This window comes from Aquarana catesbeiana, linkage group LG09 (assembly GCF_042186555.1).
Source record: "Aquarana catesbeiana isolate 2022-GZ linkage group LG09, ASM4218655v1, whole genome shotgun sequence".
Classification (NCBI taxonomy): domain Eukaryota; kingdom Metazoa; phylum Chordata; class Amphibia; order Anura; family Ranidae; genus Aquarana; species Aquarana catesbeiana.
The window spans coordinates 252,625,564-252,650,909 of NC_133332.1; the positions used below are offsets into that span (position 1 = coordinate 252,625,564).

Here is a 25,346-nt window from a genome sequence, read left to right on the forward strand (position 1 = left end):
TAGCAGCAGGCATTGTGGAGCAGCTCATCCTTACTGCTCTGCCCCTCCCAGCGGGAAACTTAAAGAGGAGCTCCAGGCTCTGTCAGAAAAAATGTAACGTCCGCAGCTACAAATACTGTAGCTGCTGACTTAATATTAGGACACTTACCTGTTCAGGGATTCAGCAGTGTCTTCACCCAAGCCGATTTTTGAATCAGATCTCGGGTGCTGCTGCCACCATTTTATGTGAGGGAAAATGCCAGTTCCCTACTGTGCATGCGTTAAGCTCACTGCGCTTTGTAAATGGCCTGGCGGCAAAGTCACCCGGAAGTGGTCGCTCCCTACCCCCCCAAAAGATGCCAAATGCGGCAGTGGAGGGGGAAGGAGGCAAATAAGTGTAGCTTCCCCTTTTGGGTGGCGCTCCGCTTTAAGCACAACTTCACTAAGCTAGTTTTTTTTTTTTTTTTTTTTACCACTGTGACCATCCTTTTTCTTAATGTGGAGGTATTGTCACCAAATGTGAGATGGACTTGACATGCCTGTGGCCTAATTTATATGGTCTCCTTGCATATAGCAGTCCATTTCCTCAGTGCAGAATGGGATGTTGATGTAAAACAAGATTGTTGTAGCAATGGTGTCCAAACTGTGGCCCCAGGGCCAGATGCGGCCCTTTGCTAAGCTTAATCTGGCCCATGAGGCATTGACACCATTGATGGTGCACTATTCCGCCCACAAATTTCAATGTTGGGGCACCATTCCTCCCACTGATAGCAATGATGGGGCACCCTTCCCCCCCACTGATACCCAAGGATAGGGCACCCTTCCCCCCACTGACACCCAAGGATGGGGCACCCTTCCCCCCACTGACACCCAAGGATGGGGCACCCTTCCCCCCACTGACACCCAAGGATGGGGCACCCTTCCCCCCACTGACACCCAAGGATGGGGCACCCTTCCCCCCACTGACACCCAAGGATGGGGCACCCTCCCCCCCCCCCACTGGTACCCAAGGATGGGGCACTATCCTCCTTTCTCCTGACCACAAGCACTATGCAACTGAACACCACACGAGGCATTGTTTACTCTCATTGATGCCAGGCCTGGGACATTTTCTACCCCCACTGGCTACAGTCCACCCCCCCAAAAGTCTGTAGGACAGTAAACTGGCCCTTTGTTTGGAAAGTTTGGAGACCCTTGCCCTATAGGAACGAGTAATGTTTGGAAATGTTCCCTTCTCATCCAGATTATGCAGCACTACAAGGTGACCGACTTCAGGGACACGTTGGAATTCCTGGCCATGCTTGCTAAGCGACAGGGGAAATTGAAGAAAGGAGGCATGCCAGACCATGAAAAGGCAGCTAAATCTGTTCTAACAGACTGGGTTAGGTGATTAAGTCGTGTTTTATGTTCCATATCTCTCACCATGGCGCACCCTAAATTTGGGTATAATATATGACACAATCCAAACTCGGACTTTAAAGCCTTTAAAGCTAAAGTCTAATATATGCATATTCCCTTCCCTGCTCCCCCTCCCCACTCTAATAGATTGTAATTAAGCAACTGATCAGATTGCACAGCTAAAGTCTGCAGCACCCAGTGGCATTTCATCTGTGAATATATAGATGTTCAGCTTGCCCCATTTGCATGTCTTTATAAAAATTTCTTTCTTATACTTCCTGTAGTGGTAAAATCAGTTATTTTACGCATCCACCAGAAACGCACACGCTTCCTACACACATCAGCGCAGAGATTGTAACGGAAATGGGGAAAGCTTTTGACTTTGAAGCACTGGAGATGGATAATCATGAATCTTTGTCAAGTAAGTGAAGGCAAGAATAGGTGTTGATGGCTACACAAAACCAAGGACAGCCTGCTTAGAAGTATCCCACCAAGTAAATTCTGTAGCATACAATTTATCAGAGCAAATGATAAATTGCTCTGATAAAGCAATGTCTTGGACATTTTTATTATTCTTTGGTGGGATTTTTGTTCAAGTTTAACTTGTGATTCTATCTGTCAAAGGATTTGTAATTCTATTCAGCCTACCTTGTAATAAACGTACATCTGCTACACTGCATAGCCAACTATATAAGAAACTGAACGGGTCTGAGAGTCCAAAGGCAACGCGTTTCAGAGGCCCTGGCCATCCCCCTTGTGAGCTCTGGCACTGAAATAGCAGGGGGCATGTCAGACCTCTGTAAAAAGATAGCCTCTTCCCCAAAGGATCATACTATACAGTGGGGGAAATATTTATTGATCCCCTGCAGATTTAGTAAGTTTTGCCACTTGCAAAGAAATGAAGGGTGTATAATTTTTATCATAGGTGTATTTTAAATGATAGAGACAGAATATCAACCAAAGCTCCAGAAAAAACATATACAAATGTTATAAAGTGAGTTGCAGTTCAGTGAGTAAAATAAGTATTTGATGCCCAATAAACCATGACTTAGTACTTGGTGGAGAAACCCTTGTTGGCAAGCACAGAGGTAGGACATTTCTTGTAGTTGGTGACCAGGTTTGCACACATCTCAGGAGGAATTTTGGTCCACTCTTCTTTACAGATCTTCTATAAATCCTTAAAGTTTCTTGACTGTCGCTTGGCAACTGGAAGTTTCAGCTCCCTCAATACATTTTCTATATGATTAAGGTCTGGAGACTGGCTAGGCCACTCCATGACCTTAATGTGCTTCTTCTTGAGCCACTCCTTTGTTGCCTTTGCGGTATGTTTTGGGTCATTGTCATGCTGAAAGACCCATCCATGATTCATATTTAGTGTTCTGGCTGAGGGGAGAAGGTTCTCATCCAAGATTTTACAATACATGGCCCCGTCCATTGGCCCCTCAATGTTGCAAAGTTGGTCTGTACCTTTAGCAGAAAAACAGCCCCAAAGCAACAAGTTTCCTCCTCCTTGCTTGACTGTAGGGATGGTGTTCTTAGGGTCAAAGTCAGCATTTTTCTTCCTCCAAACACAGCAAGTCCCCCTCCTCAAGAAGGCATATGTACAGTCATGCTAATGAACATCTAAATGATTCAGATAAGGATTAGGAGAAAGTGCTGTGGTCAGATGAGACCAAAACGAATCTCTTTGGCATTAACCCGACTCGCCGTGTTTGGAGGAAGAAAAATGCTGACTATGACCCTAAGATCACCATCCCTACATTCAAGCACAGTGCTGGAAACATGATGCTTTGGGGCTGTTTCTCTGCTAAAGCTACAGACAGACTTTGCTGCATTGAGGGGACAATTGACGGGGCCATCTATTGTAAAATCTTGGATGAGAACCTTCTTCCCTCAGTCAGAACACTGAAGATGGGTCATGGTGGGTCTTCCAGCATGACAATGGCCCAAAACATACCACCAAGGCAACAAAAGAGTGGCTCAAGAAGAAGCACATTAAGGTCATGGAGTGGCCTAGCCAGTCTCCAGACCCTAATCCTATAGAAAATGTATGGAGGGAGCTTAAACTTTGAGTTGCCAAGAGACAGCCAAGAAACATTAAGGATTTATAAAACATCTGTAAAGACCTTTTATTTTGATACACCTGTAATGTATTTAGCAAACTTAAACAAAATGTTAAATCGGGCTTTAACTCCCACAGGAACACTGTAGTTCACCTGTTCTCTTTACAACTACAGCTAATTTCAGAAAACCTTTTATAACCAGTGTTCTTTATTATGTTCTGACAATGACTAAGTTTGTTTTAATTGTGTGTGTGTGTGTATAAAGAAATCCAGTCGGCTCCTCAGGGCATAGCTATGGAGACTTCAGGCCTGACTACTGGAGTTGGACAGGAAGTAGAGGCTGTTGAGCTGGAAGACTCAGGTGAAGAAGCAGACACACAAGCTGATGCAATGGAAGAGGACAGAGATAACGAGGTAAGAGCAGTACGAGGTTCATGTCATGCGAGTTTTTAATACTTGAAATTATGTGTTATAATAGAGAAATTTTTCTTGGACTCCATGCACATTGGTTTAACCACTTCAGCCCCGGAAGGTTTTACCTCCCCCTTCATGACCAGGCCATTTTTTGCGATATGGCACTGCGTTACTTTAACTGACAATTGCGCAGTTGTGTGACGCTGTACCCAAATACAATTGGTGTCCTTTTTTTCCCCCCACAATTTAAGCTTTCTTTTGGTGGTATTTGATCACCTGCTGCGGTTTTTATTTTTTCTGCTAGAAACAAGAAAACAATATTGTTTTTACTTTATGCTATAAAACATGTAAAATCCAGAAGATATACCACGCTAAATTATATATGAAAAAAAATAAGTAAAGACTGGTATGTTTTATAGCATTTCAAAAATAACAATCGCGCAAATTAATGTGCTACCTAGTGCATAAATAATAACCACATTAACAATTAGTATAAAATGTGCAAATGGCTGGGCTAATAAATTGATTTGACAAAAATCGCTATGAAGGGTTGAATGAACAGTGGTAGTGACACACAATTAGTAAAGTGCAAAAAATGAAGTTATAAGTCCATATACTGTATATACTCAAGTATAGGCCGACCCGAATATAAGCCTAATTTTACCACAAAAAACGGAAAATGTATTGACTGGAGTAAAGGCCTAGGGTGGGAAAATGCAACAGCTACTGGTAAACAATGCCCATCTGCAGCCGTACCTTTGATTACAAAAACAGCGGGTGTCTCCCGCTGTGTTATGCAGTCTGTTTGGCGGCCGTCCATTGTAACAAAGCCCCGCCTCCTCCTCGTCCGTGATAGACGGAACACTGATACAGTTTCCCAGCATTGCATTAGTGTTCCGTCTATCACGGACGAGCAGGAGGCGGGGCTTTGTTACAATGGACTGCCGCCGAACAGACTGCATAACACAGCGGGAGACACCCGCTGTTTTAATAATACAAGGTATGGCTGCAGATGGGCACAGTGAGGCTGCACCCTCACTCGAGTATAAGCCGGGGGGGGGGTTTCAGCCCTAAAAAATGGGCTGAAAAACTCGGCTTTTACTCGAGTATGTACGGTAATATGGGAAAATCCCTGAAAAGTAAAATGAAACCTCCACTAAGTGATGAGCTATCTTTAGTGTCACACCAAGAGTGGTATTCGGGGACTCTTACCAGATAGTGGGAGCAAGCAGAAAAACCTCTGCAAGGTACAGGGAGAAAATCCTTGATGAAAGTCAGATTGCAGATCTATCTTACTGTAGCCACCACTCCAATCACATCGATATCTCCGGATTATCTCTTCATCGCTACCACATAACCCTCTCGTCTTTTTTCATGCAATTGTGTGTTCCACGCTTTCTGACCCTCTGTGAATCAAAAGGTGAGTTTCCCGTTTCAGTTTTCACACGCCGTGTCATCAGGTCCGCCATCTCCCACCATCAGCTGACTTCTGAGACAGGCGAGGTAACGTCGTCCGCCGTGCGCTACGCGTGGAAGCAGACCAGGGTCAAGGGTGTAGGGCAGATGACATGGCGTGTGGATACTGAAACGGGAAACTCTCACCTTTTGATATACATAAAAACTGTGGCTGTACTAACTGGCCAAATTTAATGCATTTCAGGATTCCTTGTAGTGACTTTCTTATTAACCTCTTGCTGTCCACATAACGCTTATATATATAAGTAGCAGCAAAGAGGGTAAGCTTCAATGTCCACATACCGCATATATGCATTCATGGGCAGGTGATGTTTGTGTGCTGAGAGTGTGCTCCCAGCACAGTGACCAAATTGTCATACACAGCTCCTGGTCTCTAGTATTGACTGGGCAATACTGGTCCCAATCATGTGACAACTGTGATAACAAATCACAGTGGTCATGTGATCAGGCAGGGCAGGCCCCCCCCCCATCTCCCAGGTTAAAGTGATTGTAAAGTCTCTCTTTTTCTATAAAAATAACATAATACTTACCTGTCCTGTCCAGTAAATTTGCACAAAGCAGCCCAGGTCCTCCTCTTCTCGGGTCCCTCTTCTGTGCTCCTGGCCCCTCCCTCCTGGTGAGTGCCCCCACAGCAAGGAGCTTGCTATGGGGGCACCCGAGCCGAGCTGCAGCTCCTTCTGTCCATTCAGACACGGAGCTGCGGTTTGGCCCTACCCCCTCTCTCTAACCCAATTGGTTAACTGACATTGATTGCAGCGGGAGCCAGTGGTGCCACTACTGTGTCTCAGCCAATCAGCCTGGACTCTTGTGGACATCGCTGGACAGAGATGGGGTTCAAGTAAGTATGAGGGGGGGTTGCGGCACACAGAAGACTTTTTATATTAATGCATAGAATGCATTAAGATAAAAAACCTTCTGACTTTATAACCCCTTTAAAGACTCTGTTAAAAGGAATGCCGGGGCAAGAAGGGTAAAAAAAGAAAATCTGTCACTTTGTACATTCAGGGTCAAGTGACAAGTTCGCTTGAAAGCCCCCCACTATTACCTTTACCATGTTTCCATGTTACTTCATTTGTCTTTTAGAACCTTTGGAAAACCCTTGCATTTGGGGAACATGTGACCAATACTCTTCCTTCCATGATACAGTGTTCAGGCCCGAGCAAGGAGAAAGTCGCATGCAACCCCATACACAAAAGCATCAGGTGTTTCCCAGGGCTCCAACAAATGGTTGAAGTGGCAGGGAGACCTAGCAGGAATGGGGAGGTGGCCTGTCAAGTGAACCTGTCTTCTTGACTAAATGGGCTAGCTGCCAAATTCCCTTTAATGCGTGTAGAATTCATGTAAAATAGTTTATATAAGGGGCCATGGTAAGGTCCCAGAATTTAAATATGTTCATTCTTTATTTTCTGATAGTTTGGACCTATGACTGTGGAAATTAAAACAGCTAAAAGCAAAGCGCAAACGGACACAGAGAAGGTTCCCAGAGCACCAAGCCTGAAGGAAATTCAAGCAGTAGATCCTCTGCAACAAGGCCAGGCATTACAGGCAGCCAGCAAGAGGAGGAAGAAGTTGCAGAAAAGAGCAAGTAAGTAACAACAATAATTAGAGGGGTTGTCTTATCACACCTTAAGTTTTGGCCATGCTTCTCTTTTAATTGACCATACTTCTTTTGTAAGTCACAGGAGTGCACTTACTTTTGTTCTCCTGTGACCCAGAGTAAGGTAGCCCGCTATCAGCTGATGGGGCAGAGCCGTGCCACGCTCTGGAAAGATCCCAACAATATTGTTGGGTTCTACCCCGCTGCCTGATCTACAGCTGACTTTGCATTTCAGTGCACAGCTAAGAGCCAGAGCCAACCGAGTCCACCCCCTCCCCAGTGAGCACTGGAGGAGCACGGTGACTGCAGTCACTGCTATCTGCTGGGAAGCAGATCAAGAACTGAGTGATCAGCAGTCATGTGATCGCTCAGTTCTCGGTCTTAAAGTCGGCCCGAGACAACTGCATCTTGACATTGATGCTGCAGCATGGAGGTGAGTATAAAGGTTTGTTTATTTCACATCCCAGACTTCTCCTTTAAATTGTACTTACAATTTGCTGGAACCCAGATACTGCAAAATAGAAGGGTAGGAAATGTTGATTGTATCAGGAAAAGGTGACACCCACCTTCCATGCTGTTAAAGGCAACCAATCAATATTGTTGTTACAACCCAATCACCCATTCCATGCCTGGAAACTGCTATTGCCTGATACTTGGAATAGGTGCTAGCTGTGAGGCATGTAAATAATGGAATGTATTGCTACAAAGGGAAGCTTTGCCTTAAAACTGGCAGCACTTCTTACACAGGCAGAGGTAGACCCCCTTCCTGAATGAGAACTTGGGCTTCAACTGGTAACAGTTATGTTTGATTTCCTTTTAAGTGCCATGCACTATACTTAGGCATGCTATTATAGAAGCTCTGTTCCCAGTACTGTCATTGAAGATGGGGAAAACGCATAGAGCAGCCATGAGGAGTTCAAGCAATAAAAGTGTTTGGTGTCACTCAAACTTGCAGAATTAAACTTAAACCCGTCACACCCATTGCTGCCATGGAAACAGGCAAACTGCAGAACTACACAGATACAGAATGCTCTACGTTTCCTGGAAGCGTATTTAAAACGGAGTTCAAGGCAAAAACAGAACTCAGGTTTAAACCCACATATCTATCCATTCACTCTGTATCCAATCAGATGGGCCCTTGCACTACAGATTTGATTGTACAATCTCCTTTTAGATCTACCATCAGTTTGTACAGAACCTAGGACACACTTCTCCCATTTTCAATACTACAGCTCTGCTTTCACACTGTAAATGACAATTTGCTTGGTCGTGCAATGCTGTACCCAAATGAAATTTTTATTTTTTTTTTTCACACAAATAGAGCTTTCTTATGGTGGTATTTGATTACCACTGGGGTTTATTTGTTGGTAAACAAATAAAAAGACAGAAAATGTTGAAAAAAAATAGTTTTCCTTCATTTCTGTTTTAAAATATTGTAAAAAAAACTCCTTCACTGGCAAGCACTGATTGGCATCCCTGATGGGTCTGCACTGATAATTAATGCGCTGACCCCCCCCAGCAGGAGAGTCTCTTATCGGCTCTAATCTACCCACGCCAGCGTGAATAGAGGAAAAGTTGATAAACGGCACTTCCTGGTTACGATGTGACCAGCTGTGATTGGACACAACTGATCACATGGTAAGGAGCTTACGTCCTAGGCTCATTACCTAGATCAGAGATGCGGGTTGTCACAAGGCACCTCTCGCGGCTTTTCCTGCTCATACGTCATATGACGCCCAGTCAGGATAATGAACCCACCCTGCAGCCGTCATTCTGCATACAGCGGATGGTAAGTGGGTAAATCTGGCCAAATTTTGTTTGTATATAGAAGTTATATGTGGGAGATAATAGCCTCTGTGTAACGTACCTTTCTCTTTCTCCACAGATAAGCTTGCCACTAAATTATCCGATACGTTAACACAAGCTATGAATTTTGGAATGTGTGACTGAATAGAGAATAAAGTTCGACTTTTGCCTTGTGATCTCGAGATTGATCAACTTCCATACCAATACTTGCTCTGAAAACATGAATACAAACTGTGTTGTGTAATGCTAAAAATATTTATCAGCTTTTGTCTAATAAAGACACTTTATACCAAAGAACTATCTATTTTAAACATATTTGTAGATACATTCATTTAAAGTCTGTGTTCTTTTGAACTCAGAAATTGTTGTCCATTCTGCTGAATTATGTTCTGTTATCATCATGAGGTTAGGGGCTGTTACAGCTTAAAATGACCTCCTGCCCTCAGCAGTTAGCTGTCCGGCCATTCATATACAGTGGCCAGATGAAAACTGGTTAATTGCCATCTCCTAACCCCCCCCCCTTCCGGGGAAAGCCGTAATGCCTCACTACTGTGTTCCCTTACCGGCAATGGCAGCCCCCCGACAGCTGATAAAAACATCAGCTGCGGTGCCGACATCGCTGGACTCCAGGACAGGTAAGTGTCCTATCATTAAAAGTCAGCGACTACAGTATGTGTAGCTGCTGGCTTTTAATTTTGGCAGGGGTGGGCGGACCTCCGCTTCAAGCAGTGACACGTATTCATCAAGCAGTACAAGGCCTGCTTTGACAGGCTGATAGGAATTGACCAATGGTTGACTTTGCATTAGTGTAAACAGGCCCAACTGGTTTATGCTGTCAGCTGTCAGATACAGATGTGTATAAATTGGCCAGCAGCAGGATGGCTTAGCATTAAACAGAACAGACCCGACGGGTTTATGCCTTACTTTTTATTTCTACTATGCAGATAGGGGGATGCTATCATGTGAAAGTCCATGATTATCTGCATGAATTATCAAGGTCATTGGTTAGACCTATAAGGCAAGCTCCTTCAGCACCAGACAGTGCACTCCATGCATAGCATGTTAATGTCATGGGCAACAACATATATGGGGAGTCCATTGAGGCAATCCATAAGGCGGCAACATGGTAATTACCAAACATGTTCTAATCTCACAACATTGTAGATTTTGCCACACTTGCTACTAATTAATTTTGACAAAAAGTATTGTCTGCTGCCTGTAATAAAGATGAAACATTAATAAATCTCAACCAGTCTGCAGTAGTTATTTCTCATCTGTGATTAGAGATGTGAAGGCCTGGAAAAAAATGGAAAAATTCGGAAAAAACATTTTTTTCCTGAAGGCTTTGTTTTTTCCAAAAAATTGGAAAAATTGAAAAAAGAAAAAAAAAGTGGAATATTTTATTTTAATATGATGAATATAATATTTTAAGACAGGGTGTTCACCTTAAGTTTTTTAGAAGTTCCTAATTGTGATGACGGACAAAAAAAAAAAAAGAGTAGCTGCAGAAGCAGAGACGGATACTGACAATTTCAGCTCAGAAAATGATTCTGATTAAATGCCTATTGAAACTAAGGCTGGCCATACACTATACAATTTTCCTATTCAATTTCCTTTAGATTTACCTTCATGTATGTCGTAGAAGGGCCTGCCTGATTGCATACAAATTGAAAGGGTTTAGGTTTGACCTCATATTATATGGTTTTGGTAAATCTAAAGGAAAGTTGAACAAGAAAATTGTATAGTGTATGGCCAGCCTTAGTCCCACTCTCTTCTTAACACTTCCTCCATCTTCAATTCTTTTTATGAGAATGGGGTTTTTATTTTTATTTAATACTGTGGAGAGGAAATATGAAAAATTGTTACTTTTGGTTTTGAAAATTCTTTTGTGGAGGCTTTTTGGCTGTTCCACATAAACTAGTAAGCAGTTCAGGAGATTGTTGCTCCCTTTGTTACAAATAAATATTATAAAAAAATTAAATTATGTTTGTGATAATTGTTTGGCTACACTATATTTTTAATATGCTAGTTGTGATAATTTTATGCCAAGTCAAATTGTCCATAGTCATATTTTATGTTCCTAAAGCAACAGAATGACTTTCAATCTTAAAAAGACAAAAAAGTGCTAATGTAGCATTTTTTAAAATTTTTCCGAAAATTTCAGTTTTTTTCCGAGCTTCAAAATTTCCGGAAATTTTACATCTCTGTGTGATGCCAGGCACAGAGAAAATTGATTACCAATACTAACTGTAATTTTCCTTTCCTGATCTATCTCTATGGCTTCACACGAGCCCATCTGGAGTGGGAGTATCTAGTTAAAGAACGCCTCTGCTGGGGTGGGGTGGGGTGGGGTGGTGCAGAGTCAACCCGTGGGAGGGTCACATGGAAATGGGTCAGGAAAAAAAAATTACAGTAAGCCCCGGTTCACACTTAATGCAGATTTGTACTACTACTACTTCAGCTTGATTTCAAAGCCTCCGATCAGTGCGATTTCATGTGCAGCTCGCCGACATCTGTGTGACTTCATGCACAGATGTCTATGCAAGTGGCACATGAAAATCGCCAAAAATAGTGCAGGATCATTTTTCAAAATCGGTGCAAGTCGGGGTCGCACTGATTTGAGCGGTTCTATAGGCACAAATAGGGTACATTAAACTGTCAGTCGCATTACAAATCGCACCGGTATGAACAGGGGCTAAGTATTGGTGATCAATTTTCCTTTTAAACAACCTATTTCTCTTAGCGAATACCAGTATCAAACTACCTTATTGCATTTTACTAAATGTCTTAATTCCATTAAGTGCATATGGGTGAAGTAGCAACCAATGAAATTCAAACTTACTCCACAAAATGACAAAGTATAAAACTTTGAATATAATTGGTTACTATGAAGTACAGTGAGGGGCAAAATATTTGATCCCCTGCTGATTTTGTACGTTTGACCACCGACCAAGAAATGATCAGTCTATAATTTTAATGGTAGGTTTATTTTAACAAAGAGACAGAACAACAACAAAAATATCCAGAAAAACACATTTCAAAAAAGTCAAATTGATTTGCATTTCAAGGAGTGAAATAAGTATTTGATCCCCTATCAGTCTGCAAGATTTCTGGCTCCCAGGTGTCTTCTGTGCTGGTAACGAGCTGAGATTAGGAGCACTCCTAATCTCAGCTTGTTACCTGTATAAAAGACACCTGTCCACAGAAGCAATCAGATTCCAATCTCTCCAGCATGGCCAAGACCAAAGAGCTGCCCAAGAATCTCAGGAACAAGATTGTAAACCGACACAAGGCTGGAATGGGCTACAAGACCATCGCCAAGCAGCTTGGTAAGAGGTGACAACGGTTGGTGCAAATATTCACAAATGGAAGAAACACAAAATAACTGTCAATCTCCCTCAGTCTGGGACCCCATGCAAGATCTTGGGGAGTTTCAATGATCATGAGAACTGTGAAGAATCCGCCCAGAACTACACGAAAAAATCTTGTCAATGATCAAAGCAGCTGGGACCACAGTCACCAAGAAAACAATTGGTAACGCACTATGCCGTGAAGGACTGAAATCCTGCAGTGCCCACATGGTTCCCCTGTTCAAGAAAGCACATGTACAGGCCTGTCTGAAGTTTGCTAATAAACATCTGAATGATTCAGAGAACTTAGTGAAAGTGTTATAGTCAGATGAGACCAAAATCAAGTTCTTTGACATCAACTCAATGTGTTTGGAGGAGAAGGAATGCTGCCTATGGCCACAAAAACACCACCCCAACTGTCAAACATGGAGGTGGTAACATTATGCTTTGGTGGGGTTTTTCTGCTAAGGGGACAGGACAACTTCACCGCATGAAAGGGACGATGGATGGCGCCATGTACCGGTCAAATCTTGGGCGAGAACCTTCTTCCCTCAGCCAGGGCATTGAAAATGGGTCATGGATGGGTATTACGGCATGACAATGACCCAAAACAAAGGGCCAAGGCAACAAAGGAGTGGCTCAAGAAGAAGCATATTAAGGCCCTGGAGTGGTCTCCAGACCTTAATCCTATAGAAAATATGTGGAGGCAGCTGAAGGTTGGAGTTAAACGTCAGCCTCGAAACCTTAATGACTTGGAGAGGATCTGCAAAGAGGAGTGGGACAAAATCCCTCCTGAGATGTGTGCAAACCTGGTGGCCAACTACAAGAAATGTCTGACCTCTGTGATTGCCAACAAGGGTTTTGCCACCAAGTATTAAGTCATCTTTTGTGAAAGGGTCAAATACTTATTTCACTCATTAAAATACAAATCAATTTATATCTTTTTTGAATTGTGTTTTTCTTGATATTTTTGTTGTTATTCTGTCTCTCACTGTTAAAATAAACCTACCATTAGTCAGAGGGCAAACATACAAAATCAGGAGGGGGATCAAATACTTTTTCCCCCCCTCACTGTAATGTGAAATAGCAACCAATGAAATTCAAACTTACTCCACAAAATGACAAGCCGAGTATAAAACTTTGAATATAATTGGTTACTATGAAGTAGCACCGATCTTCAGACACAGATAAAAGGTAATGCATGATGAGATATCCAAGTCAGCTTATCCCATAGAGTTTATTGTCTTCATATATTTACAAATTGTTCTTTCTGTATAAAGTGACAGGCTTCAATGATCGATCTTTTACTGCACCTGGAAAGGAATTTAATAAAACATAAACAGGAGCTGCTAACACGACAATGGTCATCATGGTATCCCAATTAATTTATTGTGTAGACGCTCCCTTTAAGAAGCAGAGTCTGAAGCCTCGGAGCTGTCTTTGACGTCTGTGCTCTCTGTAGCCTCGCTGACTTCACTCACATCCTTGCTGTCGCCGCTGTCCTCTAATCCATCACGTTTTCCTGCGTTTCCTACACACTTCTCATCTCGACAGCAGTCCCCAACGTGACCAGACCTATTATCAGATTTGTTTTCTATGGAGCTTAGAGGCTGTGGACGGTTCTTGTCCTTTAATTCCATCTGTTTCCGCAACTGTGCAAAAAAAAAAAATAATAATAATAATAAAACATTTTTATTTTAACAGAAAAGTTTTTATTTATCAGACATAATTACAAGAGAAATACAAAGGTACATCAGTATGTATATCAAAAGTAGCAACAGTATATGATTACATAAGGGTTCAATGAGGAATCATACAAGATCAATTAACCTGAGATTCTAAGGCACTCAAAGGAGGATATCTAGAAGAGGATCAGAGTATCAGCAGGAATACGCACAGTGGGGGGGGGGAATCAGGGATGGGGGGGGGGGGGAATCAGGGATGGGGGGGGGGGGCAGAAGCCACATTTATCACAGTATAAGACCACAGCACCTCCGAAAGCCCCAGCTCCCTACCAATGAGAGCTCTAATTGGGATTCGGCCTCGCCTTCACCCAGGCCCCCCAAATCTTATCGATTTTTTTTTGGACATTTGTGGCTCATGTATGTTAAATTTATATAGGGGTAAAACTTGACCTCCATTGTGAGACTGTCGGTGGGTCGGCTAATTTCCATTTAAACAAGATGGTTTTCCTGGCATAGAAGGCTGTGTATAAAATAAACAGCTGTTTGTGTTTATTGGGGGTAACAGTATCACATATAACCAGTAGGAGAACCCTAGGATTGACAGCCACATGTAGCCCTCCAATCTCATTCATTTCTCCCACTACATTCCTCCAGAATTTCTGTATCAGAGGACAAGTCCAGACCACATGGATGAAGGTCCCCACATTTGGGGCAGCAGTCCGAATGAGTCAGGTATATCCTGGCCAGTCTTTGAGGGGTGTAGCAAGCCTTGTGTAGAAACTTGAGCTGGATATATCTGTCTCTGGCAGAGATCATCAGTGATATGTATTGTTGGATCCCCTCATTCCAGTCTTCCGAGTCTAGGGTCGGGATGTCACTCTGTCAATCCTTGCTCCCTCTGTCCCCCATATAGTGGCTACGCACCCCACTGCCAATGCAGTTCCATGTTCCCTAATAGGTAATAGCAATAGTCAAGGCAGGTCAAGCAGCTTAACGTTTAGGCAACATATCCAGGGCCAGGCCCCAACATTACTCCACATATGCAGGGCAGCAGGGTTGAAACAGCCCAAGTGTCTGGAAATTAAGGAGATAGGAGCTGGAGGCCATCAGGCTCTGGGAAGGCTATCCAGCCATTGGGAGGCATTGTCAGGGGACGTGAAGAAGCGCACAGTTTCGCCATCTTGCACACGCAGTTTTGCTGGGAAGAGCATGCTGTATTTAATTTTCTTGTTCCTAAGACATCAATTTTCCTGGCTTCTCTCAGCACTAGGTCTCTGTCTCTGAAGTTGAGAAGTTTTAGTATGAACGTGGGTTCATCAGTCCCCTCAGCCCCCTCTGGAAGCCCCACTATGCGTAGATTGTTCCTCCGATTTCTATTCTCGGCATCATCGGCATGAGATTCCAAGCCTTTCACCTTTGCTTTGAGTGTGTGCAGGGAGGCCGCATGGTCATGCAGCATGTCCTCAGAGTCACTCACCCTATGCTCCACTGTGGTTACTCTGCTGTCCACATCTTTGCGGATTAAGCCCAGTTCCAGCTGCAGCGTGTTGATCTTTCCTGTAAGGGTGTACTTACAGTCCGTGATTGCCTGCATGAGAGCAGAGAAGTTGCTGTTTCAGCAGGGCAGGGTCCGGGTCCGTCTGTGTCACCGTGTTGGATTTTACAGCAGGTGAGGCAGTCATACCGCCGGCGGGTTTGGAGCTTTTTCCGGAGCTGCGTGGGACCGTGTGGACCTCCTCCCTTTGGGTATGCCACGTCGGGAACCAGGTTCTATCTCCTCCGGTAGGTTACAGGAGTGAGACTGCAGGGTTAAGGGGGAAGATCGGGAGATTCGGCTGGAGCTCTCCTAATGTGCAGCCGCCCCGGTCGCCATCTTGGACACCCCCCCAAATAAAAATATATTAGTATGTTAATTTGGTAACCAAGACTCCAATTGAATGAACTAGTGGAGCCAAGAATGCAGGATTGCATATGAATTAATCTCACGGCAACAATATTTAACCACTTCCCGCAAAATCACGTACCTGTACATCATGTTTGTCGCCATTCCATGTGTGTGCGCAATTTTAAAGCGTAACATATCTGGTATCTATTTACTCAGCGCAACATCATCTTTCAAAATATACAAAAAAATTGGGCTAACTTTACGGTTTAGTTTTTTGAAGTGTATTCTTTCCCCCAAAAAAAATTGCCTCTGAAAGACCGCTGCGCAAATACCGTGCGACACAAAATACTGCAATGACAGCCATTTTATTCTACAGGAGTCTTTGCTAAAAAAAAATGATATTTATATATAATGTTTGGGGGTTCTAAGTAAGGTGAAAAACCACCTGAGAATCAGCAGCCTCCCAGATCCCCCCCTTTTACTTACATGGACCTCATCTTTCCAGCGACGGGGACAAGCACACCAGCTCCAGCCTGTGTCTCGGGTCCTCATTGGATAGATTATTAGCAGTGCAGCCATTGGCTCCCGCTGCTTTCTATCAAATCCAATGACGGGGGCGGGGCTGAGTCCTGCTGCCTGTGTATATGGACGCAGCAGCAGGACACGGAAGCACACCTGCACGAATGCCCCAAGGGAGAGCGCCTCTCCAACGGTGCACTTGAGAGTATGAGGAGCCAGGAGCGCCGCTGACGGACCCCAGAAGAGGGGGATTGGGGCAACTCTGTGCAAAACCAACTGCACAGAGGAGGTAAGTAGGACATGTTTGTATTTTTTTGTTTTTTTAAAACAAACCTTTACATATCCTTTAACTTGTAAACAACAAATATCAGAAATAGGTCTGGTCCAAACAGAACATGTATTCCAAATACAGAGGCTTTAAAATCCAAGTCTACTGACCTCTTCAGCCATCTGGGTGAGATCCCGTTTCATAGCATAAGCATCTTCACCATCAGCATAGTACTTGGGCTCCACTTCACTAATTCTACAAAGGAATAACATGGAAAAAAGATAAGTAAATTGCTAAAAATCTTTTTTTTTCTTATTAAACTAAAAAGGTTAATTCCCCATATAAAATGACCAGGGGAAGGCAACTTTATACCAAGGAAAAGGGGGGTATAATAAACAAGACAATAATGGGTAATAACATTATATTGAATGTACCTGCGTCGCTGACAGAAACCGATATTCAAAAAGAGACTTGAAAAAAGCTGGCCATACACAAGTCATTTTTTTTTCATTCAACCAACAGGTTGAACAAAAGAAAATTACTCGATTCGCCCATCCCTCTATGCACTACTGTATTCTGACAACAGGGAGAGTTCCCAGTCGTCAGAATATACTGATCAGCATCACCAGCTATAGCTGGCAGCGCTGATCAAGAGATAATTTTCCAACAGGCTGATTGTACAGAAATCGATTGATAGATAGATCAACTTGTGTACAACCAGCCTGCCCATACATGAATCAAATTTAGAAACAGCTGAATCTCGTTCCATGTATGGCCAGCTTAAATGTGACAAATCACCAAGACCAGATGGCTTACACCCATTGTTCAAAAAGGAGCTCAGCCATGTCATAACCAGGCCATTATTTCTACATTTTTAAGGAAGTTTTCTCTAACTGGAAGGGTACCAGCTGAGTGGTGAAAAGCAAAAGGTGGTACTAAGATTTAAAAAAAAAAAAAGGGCTGAGATATATACATGGAAACTACAGAACAGTCAGCCTAACATCAATAGTATGTAAAACTATTAGAAGGAAAGGTAAAGGATGATATCTGAAAAGTTTCTGGTGAGAATAATATGATAAGTAGTATCCAACATGAACCAATGAGGAGCGTTCTTGCCAGACCAACCTTTTAACATTCTATAAATGGAAGAAGTTTGTTGGCATTCAACTAAGACATCTGATACATTACCTCATAAGTGCTTAATTTACAAATTAAGGTCTTTTGATATTGATGAAATTGGATGTACCTGGATTGAAAACTGGTTGCAGGGGTGTGTCCAGAGGGTGGTGATTAATGGCATATTTTCTGAATGATCTACAGTTGTGAGTGGGATACCCCAGGGCTCTGTCCTGGGACCAATTCTGTTTAACTTGTTCATAAACGATATAGAGGTTGGAATAAATAGTTCAATCTCAAGGTTTGCTGACGATACAAAGCTAAGCAAGGCAATACACAGGATATGGAAACTTTACAAGAGGACTTTAATAAAAATAGAGGGGTGGCCAGCTACATGGCTAATGAAGTTCAATGTGGCAAAATGTAAAGTATAGCACTTGGGAGCTAAAAATATGAATGCAAGTTACTCACTAGGGAAAGAACCTCTGGGTGAATCAAAGATGGAAAAGGATGAGGGTTCTAGTATATGACAGACTCAGCAATAGTATGCAATGCTAAGCTGCAGCAAGCAAGGCCAACACACTCTTGGCATGCATTAAAAAGGAAAGGGTATTTGCTCAAGAGATAAAACTAAGTGGACTGGACAAGCTAAGAAAGGTCTTCAACATTACAGAATGAGTCCAGTGTAAATAATGATTACTAGATATGGGCTTAGCTTCATATCCAGTGGCACCAGTATTGGTCCCATGCCATAATACAGGGGTGCACCGCCAGTGTCCCACTGCCGCTTTGACTGGACACAGCGGGAGCCAATCAGCAGGTCCAGCGGACCCGATGTTCGCCGGCGCCTCACGATTGCTCTGAGGAGAGGCAGACCGCCATTCTGTGAGAGAGGGGAAGATAGAGATCTTGTGTTCCTACTAAGCAGGAACACGGATCTCTGTCTTCCCCAGTCAAAGCACTTCCCACACAGTTAGAAAGCACTCCCTAGGAGCGCATATAACCCTTTGATCGCCCCTGGTTTTAACCCCTTCCCAGCTAGTGTCATTAGTACAGTGGCAGTGCATTTTAGCACCGATCACTGTATTGGTGTCACTGGTCCTCAAAGAGTGTCACTTCGTGTCAAATTTGTCGGCCGCAATGTCACAGTCCGCTAAAAATCACTGATCGCCACCATTACTAGTAAAAACAATAGTAATAAAAAAAAAATCCCATAGTTTGTAGACGCTCTAACTTCTGTGCCAACCAATCAATATACTCTTAGTGCCGATTCACACAGGGGCAACACGACTTCAGTGTGACTTTGTAAGGCGACTTCAAGCAACTTACAACGCGACTTCAAGTCGCCTCCAGGACAGGCGACTTTGGCTGTGGCCAATCACAGAATAATCAGCTCTCTGGGAGGGAGGGGTTTGCCTGGGTAAACTAATTTCTTTTCCTGTAAAGTCGCTGTAATATAGATGGAGATCCGACTTCCATTGAATTCTATGGGTACAGGTCGCCTAGAAGTCACCTTGGAGTAGTACAGGAACCTTTTCTGAAGTCGGAGCGACTTCAGTAGTGTACATTAAGACGGCTCTCATTGACTATAATGCAATTCCCAATGTCAAGCGACTTGAGGGCTGACAAGTCGGATCCCAAGTCGTTGTAGTGTGAACCGACCCTCATTAGGATTTTTTTACCAAACAATATGTAGCAGAATACACATTGGCCTAAATTGATATAGAAATTAGATTTTTTTTTTTAAATTTATTGGGTACATTTTAAAGCAGAAAGGAAATTATATATTTTTTTTCAATATTGTAAGTCTTTTTTTGTTTTTTAGCGCAAAAAATAAAAACCGCAGAGGTGATCAAATACCACCAAAAGAAAGCTCTATTTGTTGGAAAAAAGGACATCAATTTTATTTGGGTACAGTGTCGCACGACCGCGCAATTGTCAGTTAAAGTACTGCAGTGCCGTATCACAAAAAATGGCCTGGTCATAAAGGGGGTAAAACCTTCCAGGGCTGAAGTGGTTAATGGGGTATTTGTTTTTTATTTTATATTCAATACCATGGTTTTCAAATCACGACTTTTCCCTTGCACGTTATATACAGTATTTTTTTTTTTTTTATACTAGACATGGGAGGTGCTCTCTATACCTTTTTAAAAAGGTATATATTTTTGATTCATCCATATTTGTGCTTTCATAGAGGTCACAGAGCCTTGTATAGTATATTATTTATTAATTATAATAGATTTTAGACCCCTGATCTTGGACCTGGAGTAAAATTCCAGCCCTATGTTCAATAGAAGGAGAAATATATACCACTCAGGATGGCAATCTTTTGACTTTGGGCAGGATGTCAAGTGGTTAATTCAAAAACAGACCATACAGCAATGGTGATAAAAGCACAAACTGACGCGTTTCACACCACTGTGTATGCCTAAGCACCTGTAAAGTGGTGTGAAAAGCGTCAGTATGGGCTTTTATCCTCATTGCTGTATGGACGTTTATTCAATAAAGGAATTTATTTTGGAGTGCGGCCATCCGGACCGTCATTTTGCTCACAATTATCTTAAATAGCATATTGCACAGAATATTAACTTAGTGTCTTAGAGCATTTAAAAACAAAAAATAGTATCTATTACAAACACTCTGAATACTTACTGGAAGTTCAAGGTGTTGGAATACAAATGAAGAGCTGCTCGATTGCTGCAAAGAAATTGTACAATAAAAATATTTAATGGCAGAAGACCTGCACTTGCTTAGTTATTATACCAATATATTGATTTGGATACATGTACCAAAAGTGAAATGATAGTAACAATAGTAAAACCAGTTAATAAAGACTAGGGTGAGTTGCAGCTATCTGACTGCTTAACAGATCCAGCAGTGGTGACTGAAGGTTCTATTTGGTAGACTGGATAATCTGCACTCTTTGTATTTTCGAATGTATCCTTCTCCAGTGTGATTGGCATTGCCACCATAAGGGATCTGTTGCAGCAAAAGCTTTGTACTAGAGATAACCCGCTTTTCTCAGCATCTCCTTCACAGACAATTAGAACCCTCTGTGCCGATTCACACTAGCGTGATGTAGAAACCAGCGCGAGTCCAGTGCTGGTTCCCACATCGATAGGACTCGCAGACAGTTCGCACTACCCTATGCGAACCACTGCAGGTGTCAATAGAAAGTTAACGACATCCCCCCAGATCGGTTTGCATATAGCGGTGCAAACTGTCAAATGATGCAGGAATTGGATCGCATAGGTGCGAGCCAATTCCAATGCGGACCCAAAAAAAGGGCCCTGCACCATTTTGGTGCGAATTCGATGCAAATTCAGCCATACAATCTGTATGACTGAATTCGGATCGCACAGACATCACATATGTGATCTGCACAGCAATGCGGTGCAAATCACAAGCGATTTCTAACATTGAACCAGTGTGAACTCACCCTCTAAATGGCAAATCTTAATGTGAACTGTCTTACACTTTAAAAATACTGATCCTAAAAGACAACACGTTCTGTTGCCCTGAACACAAATGCCTTCAGACCATCTTTCTGCTCGTTCTGTCTATCCTGAGTGATCGTTCAATCATTGGCGTCAGTAGGAGGAATAGTGCCCCGCCACTGGCGTCAGTGGGAGGAATAGTGCCCCGCCACTGGCGTCAGTGGGAGGAACAGTGCCCCGCCACTGGCGTCAGTGGGAGGAACAGTGCCCGTCATTGGCGTCAGTGGGAGGAACAGTGCCCCGTCATTGGCGTCAGTGGGAGGTACAGTGCCCCGTCATTGGCGTCAGTGGGAGAGGTACAGTGCCCCGTCATTGGCGTCAGTGGGAGGAACTGTGCCCCGTCATTGGCGTCAGTGGGAGGAACTGTGCCCCGTCAGTGGAAGAAGTAGTGCTCCAGTGTCAGGGAGGAATAATGCCCCAAGGACCAGGTAAAAGAAAGCAAAGGGCCACATCTAGCCCCCGGGTCAAAGTTTGGAGACCACTGCCCTAGACAGATACCAGCATTGGACTCTTGCAGTGCAGGGGCAGCCCCACTGTAAGGGAGGTTTTTTACTTTTACTGGAGTTTGGCTTTATAATTACAGCTACTGACTCACTGAAGATTTCAGATTATGACCAAGCAGAACCAATCAGGAAATGCATCTTATTTATGCAGTCTACCTTTTCCGCACATGTAAAGAAACATATTAGCATTGAAGTTCTCAATCATTGCTCTGGAAGCTTGATCCATCAATTTTTGTGCCAGACCAAGTCGTCTGTGAGACCGTTTCACAGCCTAAGGAAAAAAGAAAAAAACAAAATTCAAATATTGCAATAGACACAGTGGAAATATAACATTGATAGTTTGCAGACTTAACAAACAAAATAAAAAATCATACCAAAGAAGTGATATGGCCATGTGGAACATCATCTGGATCTTCCTCCCTTCAAAAAAAAAAAAAAAAAAAAAAAAAAAAAGTGATTTGATGTTTAAGACCTATTCCAAAATCCACCTCCGCAAGCACATACCACTTCAACTTTGGAAACTGACAAATAAAACTGAATTTAAATTATATTAAAGCTTGTAAGCATCCACCTTCAAATACAAGTTTAACATGTTACTAAACCCACATCAATACAATCAGTCTGTATTTGTAAAGCATGCTTGTTATACACACTGTGGAACCTCAGGGGTTAATCCTCTGCATTGTGTAAAAAGGCTGTTTGATCCGGTTATTTCTGATCCTCCCCTCCTTCCAGTGTCCCAACTCAATTCCACATAGTACAGAGGGTAGGGTACAAGCTGCACATGCTCAGTTTGGTGTGTATTACTAGAGAGGTTTTTTTATTTTTCTTGGAAGGGTCCATGTGATCAGCACAGGGCCAATCAGCACTGTCCAGACAGAGGGTCAGGGGTCCTGCAGTGTTATAGGACAGTGAGGGTTGTATGAAAACTCCTACAAGCTTTAACCAGGCACTAATAGAAGTCACAAGACTGCTATATACTGCTTATGAGAAAAGGAGAAAAGGTATTTAAGCAGTTTATATTTACTAAAATAATTGCATTTCCATGTTCTGTGCACTGTGTGCGACCAGATGCCAGATTACCAGTGAATGCAGGGTGCTGGGCTTTAACCCAGCTGGGTAACACTTTAAGGTGGTAAAAAAAAAAAGGATTACTTACTGAAATGAAAGTAGAAATAAATATTCTGCTCAGCAAGACAGGGCTGTGCTGTGTGCCAGAGCTGTATAAATCCAAGCACTGGGTGGGCAGAAATTGAAAATCTTTTGGCAAACAAAACAGTTCACCTTTTTTTTTTTTTTTTTTTTAATGCTTGTCTGGTGTTCAGCTTTAAAACCAGGGTCACATATGTGCAGTCTGGTTTTGACAGCGGGATTTCAGCCCCCTCCGGTGCGACTGTTCAGCGGTTCAGGTATGAATTGTCAAAGTGTATAACAATGGAAATCGCACCTGAAACCGTATCAAACTCTTTTTAAAAACGCGCTGCAGCTGGCCCACACATAGGTGAAGCGGCTCCATTAAAAAGGCTGCAGGTTTACCTATCATGCAAATCAGATGCAGTTCAAAACGCATCCAATTTGTATATACCCTATATTACCAAAAGTATTGTGACGCCTGCCTTTACCTGCACATGAACTTTAATGACATCCCAATCTTATTCTGTAGGGTTCAATATTGAGTTGGCCCATCCTTTGCAGCTATAACAGCTTCAACTCTTCTGGGAAGGTTGTCCACAAGGTTTAGGAGTGTGTCTATGGGAATGTTTGACCATTCTTCCAGAAGCGTATTTGTAAGGTCAGGCACTGATGTTGGACGAGAAGGCCTGGCTCGCAGTCTCCGCTCTAATTCATTCCAAAGGTGTTCTATTGGGTTGAGGTCAGGACTCTGTTCAGGCCAGTCAAGTTCCTCCACCACAAATTCGCTCATCCATGTCTTTATGGACCTTTGTGCACTGGTCCAAATCATTTTGGTGAAGGGGGGATTATGGTGTGGGGTTGTTATTCAGGGGTTGGGCTTTTCCCCTTAATTCCAGTGAAGGGAACTCTTAAGGCGTCAGCATACCAAGACATCTTGGACAATTTCATGCTGCCAACTTTGTGGGAACAGTTTGGGGATGGCCCCTTCCTGTTCCAACATGACTGGGCACCAGTGCACAAAGCAAGGTCCATAAAGACATGGATGAGCGAGTTTGGGGTGGAGGAACTTGACTGGCCTGATCTCAACCTGACTGAACACCTTTGGAATGAATTAGAGCAGAGACTGCGAGCCAGGCCTTCTCGTCCAACATCAGTGCCTGACCTCACAAATGCGCTTCTGGAATAATGGTCAAACATTCCATAGACACTCTCCTAAACCTTGTGGACAGCCTTCCCAGAAGAGTTGAAGCTGTTACAGCTGCAAAGGTTGGGCCAACTCAATATTGAACCCTACAGACTAAGACTGGGATGCCATTAAAGTTCATGTGTATATATAAATAAAAAGGCAGGCGTCCCAATACATTTTGTATGTAAGCAAGTGACCAACATGGACACTGTTCATGTACAAAAACACAGGGTATGTAACCCGTTTAAGACATGCAAACACCAACTGCCCACTTTGTGTTGCCTACAATCTAAACAGAACATACGGCAGGGTCTCTATGAACACATTTTACAGCAGAAACATTAAATCTGGAGAATATCTATGGTAATAAGCAGCTTACAACTTACATTTTTGCCAAGACATAGCCAACAATTTTTCCATTTTCATCTTCTGCAATGTAAGAGAGCTAAAAGAGTAAAAATAAATAAATAAAATTAAAAAATCATCAATATTTCATGCTGATAATAATATCTAAATGCACATTTAGACATAATTAGTATTCAATTCATCATTTGTATTGCGCACAAGGCTTTAAAAACGTGCAGTTCTACAACTCGCACTACAGCAAGCCACCATAGACTTTAGATTTTGGGTACATTGTGCTGCTTACAATTTTCCAGGATGAAAAGGGAAGCTGTACCTGATAACCTTCAGTTCTAGCATCTCCCTGCTAACGCTTCCTTTATTCTGTGGATCTGTGCTTCCTCCACCAGTCATCGGATCACCAATTTTAGGGATGCAGCTCTGGCAGGAGGAAGCAAAGCCCTGCTCCTCTACCATGATGGCCACCTCCACACATGGACATGGTAGAGCAAGTCAGTCCTAGTGACTGGTTCTTCATGCCCCCCCCCCCCCCCCCCAATTATTATTTTTTTGAGCACAGCATTAAATCTGCAGCTTTTATTAAACTAATACCCGATGTGGTCATTAAAGCTGAATTCCACCCAAAAATGGAACTTCCGCTTTTCTGGTTCCTTCCCCCTCCGGTGTCACATTTGGCATCTTTCAGGGGGGAGCAGATACCTGTATTTGCTCCCACTTCCGGCGATAGATTGCCGCAGTATGCGCGGTGATCTACGCCATGTCCGGCCCTCCTCCATCCCCCCCGCTGTCTTCTGGGAGACACACAGGTCCCAGAAGACAGCAGGGACCAGTGAGGATGCGCAGCGCAATGTGCACATGCGCAGTAGGGAACCAGGATAAAAAGCTGCAAGCCTTCACTTCCTGATTCCCCAGATTTCGTGACAGCATGGGGCCAGGGGTAGGGTTGTGGGCGGGGCCAAGGGGTCCTGTCAGGTACGCTGTACAGGGCCCATGATTTCTAACAGAGGCCCGGCTCTGGTCTGATGAGACTAAAATTTAACTTTTTGGCCATCAAAGAAAACGCTATGTCTGGCGCAAACCCAACACGTCACATCACCCAAAGAACAC

At 43.1% G+C, this 25,346-nt stretch overlaps 2 protein-coding genes across 2 annotated transcripts in view; one reads left to right on the forward strand and one right to left on the reverse strand.

Moving 5' to 3' along the window:
- GNL3L (G protein nucleolar 3 like) overlaps window positions 1-9,982 on the forward strand; it is a 32,211-nt gene extending 22,229 nt beyond the window's left edge. The window contains exons 11-15 of the mRNA XM_073600190.1: window positions 1,223-1,365; window positions 1,662-1,798; window positions 3,706-3,854; window positions 6,744-6,915; window positions 8,813-9,982. Of these exons, the coding sequence (XP_073456291.1) occupies window positions 1,223-1,365; window positions 1,662-1,798; window positions 3,706-3,854; window positions 6,744-6,915; window positions 8,813-8,877 (666 nt within the window). The 3' untranslated portion in view covers window positions 8,878-9,982. The remainder of the gene's footprint in view (window positions 1-1,222; window positions 1,366-1,661; window positions 1,799-3,705; window positions 3,855-6,743; window positions 6,916-8,812) is intronic.
- Window positions 9,983-13,301: 3,319 nt separating this feature from the next.
- The window catches only part of LOC141108516 (N-alpha-acetyltransferase 10-like), a 37,786-nt gene continuing 25,741 nt past the window's right edge, over window positions 13,302-25,346 (reverse strand). Inside the window, 7 exon segments of the mRNA XM_073600191.1 lie at window positions 13,302-13,735; window positions 16,611-16,695; window positions 20,209-20,253; window positions 21,713-21,740; window positions 21,743-21,827; window positions 21,931-21,976; window positions 24,263-24,321. Of these exon segments, the coding sequence (XP_073456292.1) occupies window positions 13,490-13,735; window positions 16,611-16,695; window positions 20,209-20,253; window positions 21,713-21,740; window positions 21,743-21,827; window positions 21,931-21,976; window positions 24,263-24,321 (594 nt within the window). The 3' untranslated portion in view covers window positions 13,302-13,489.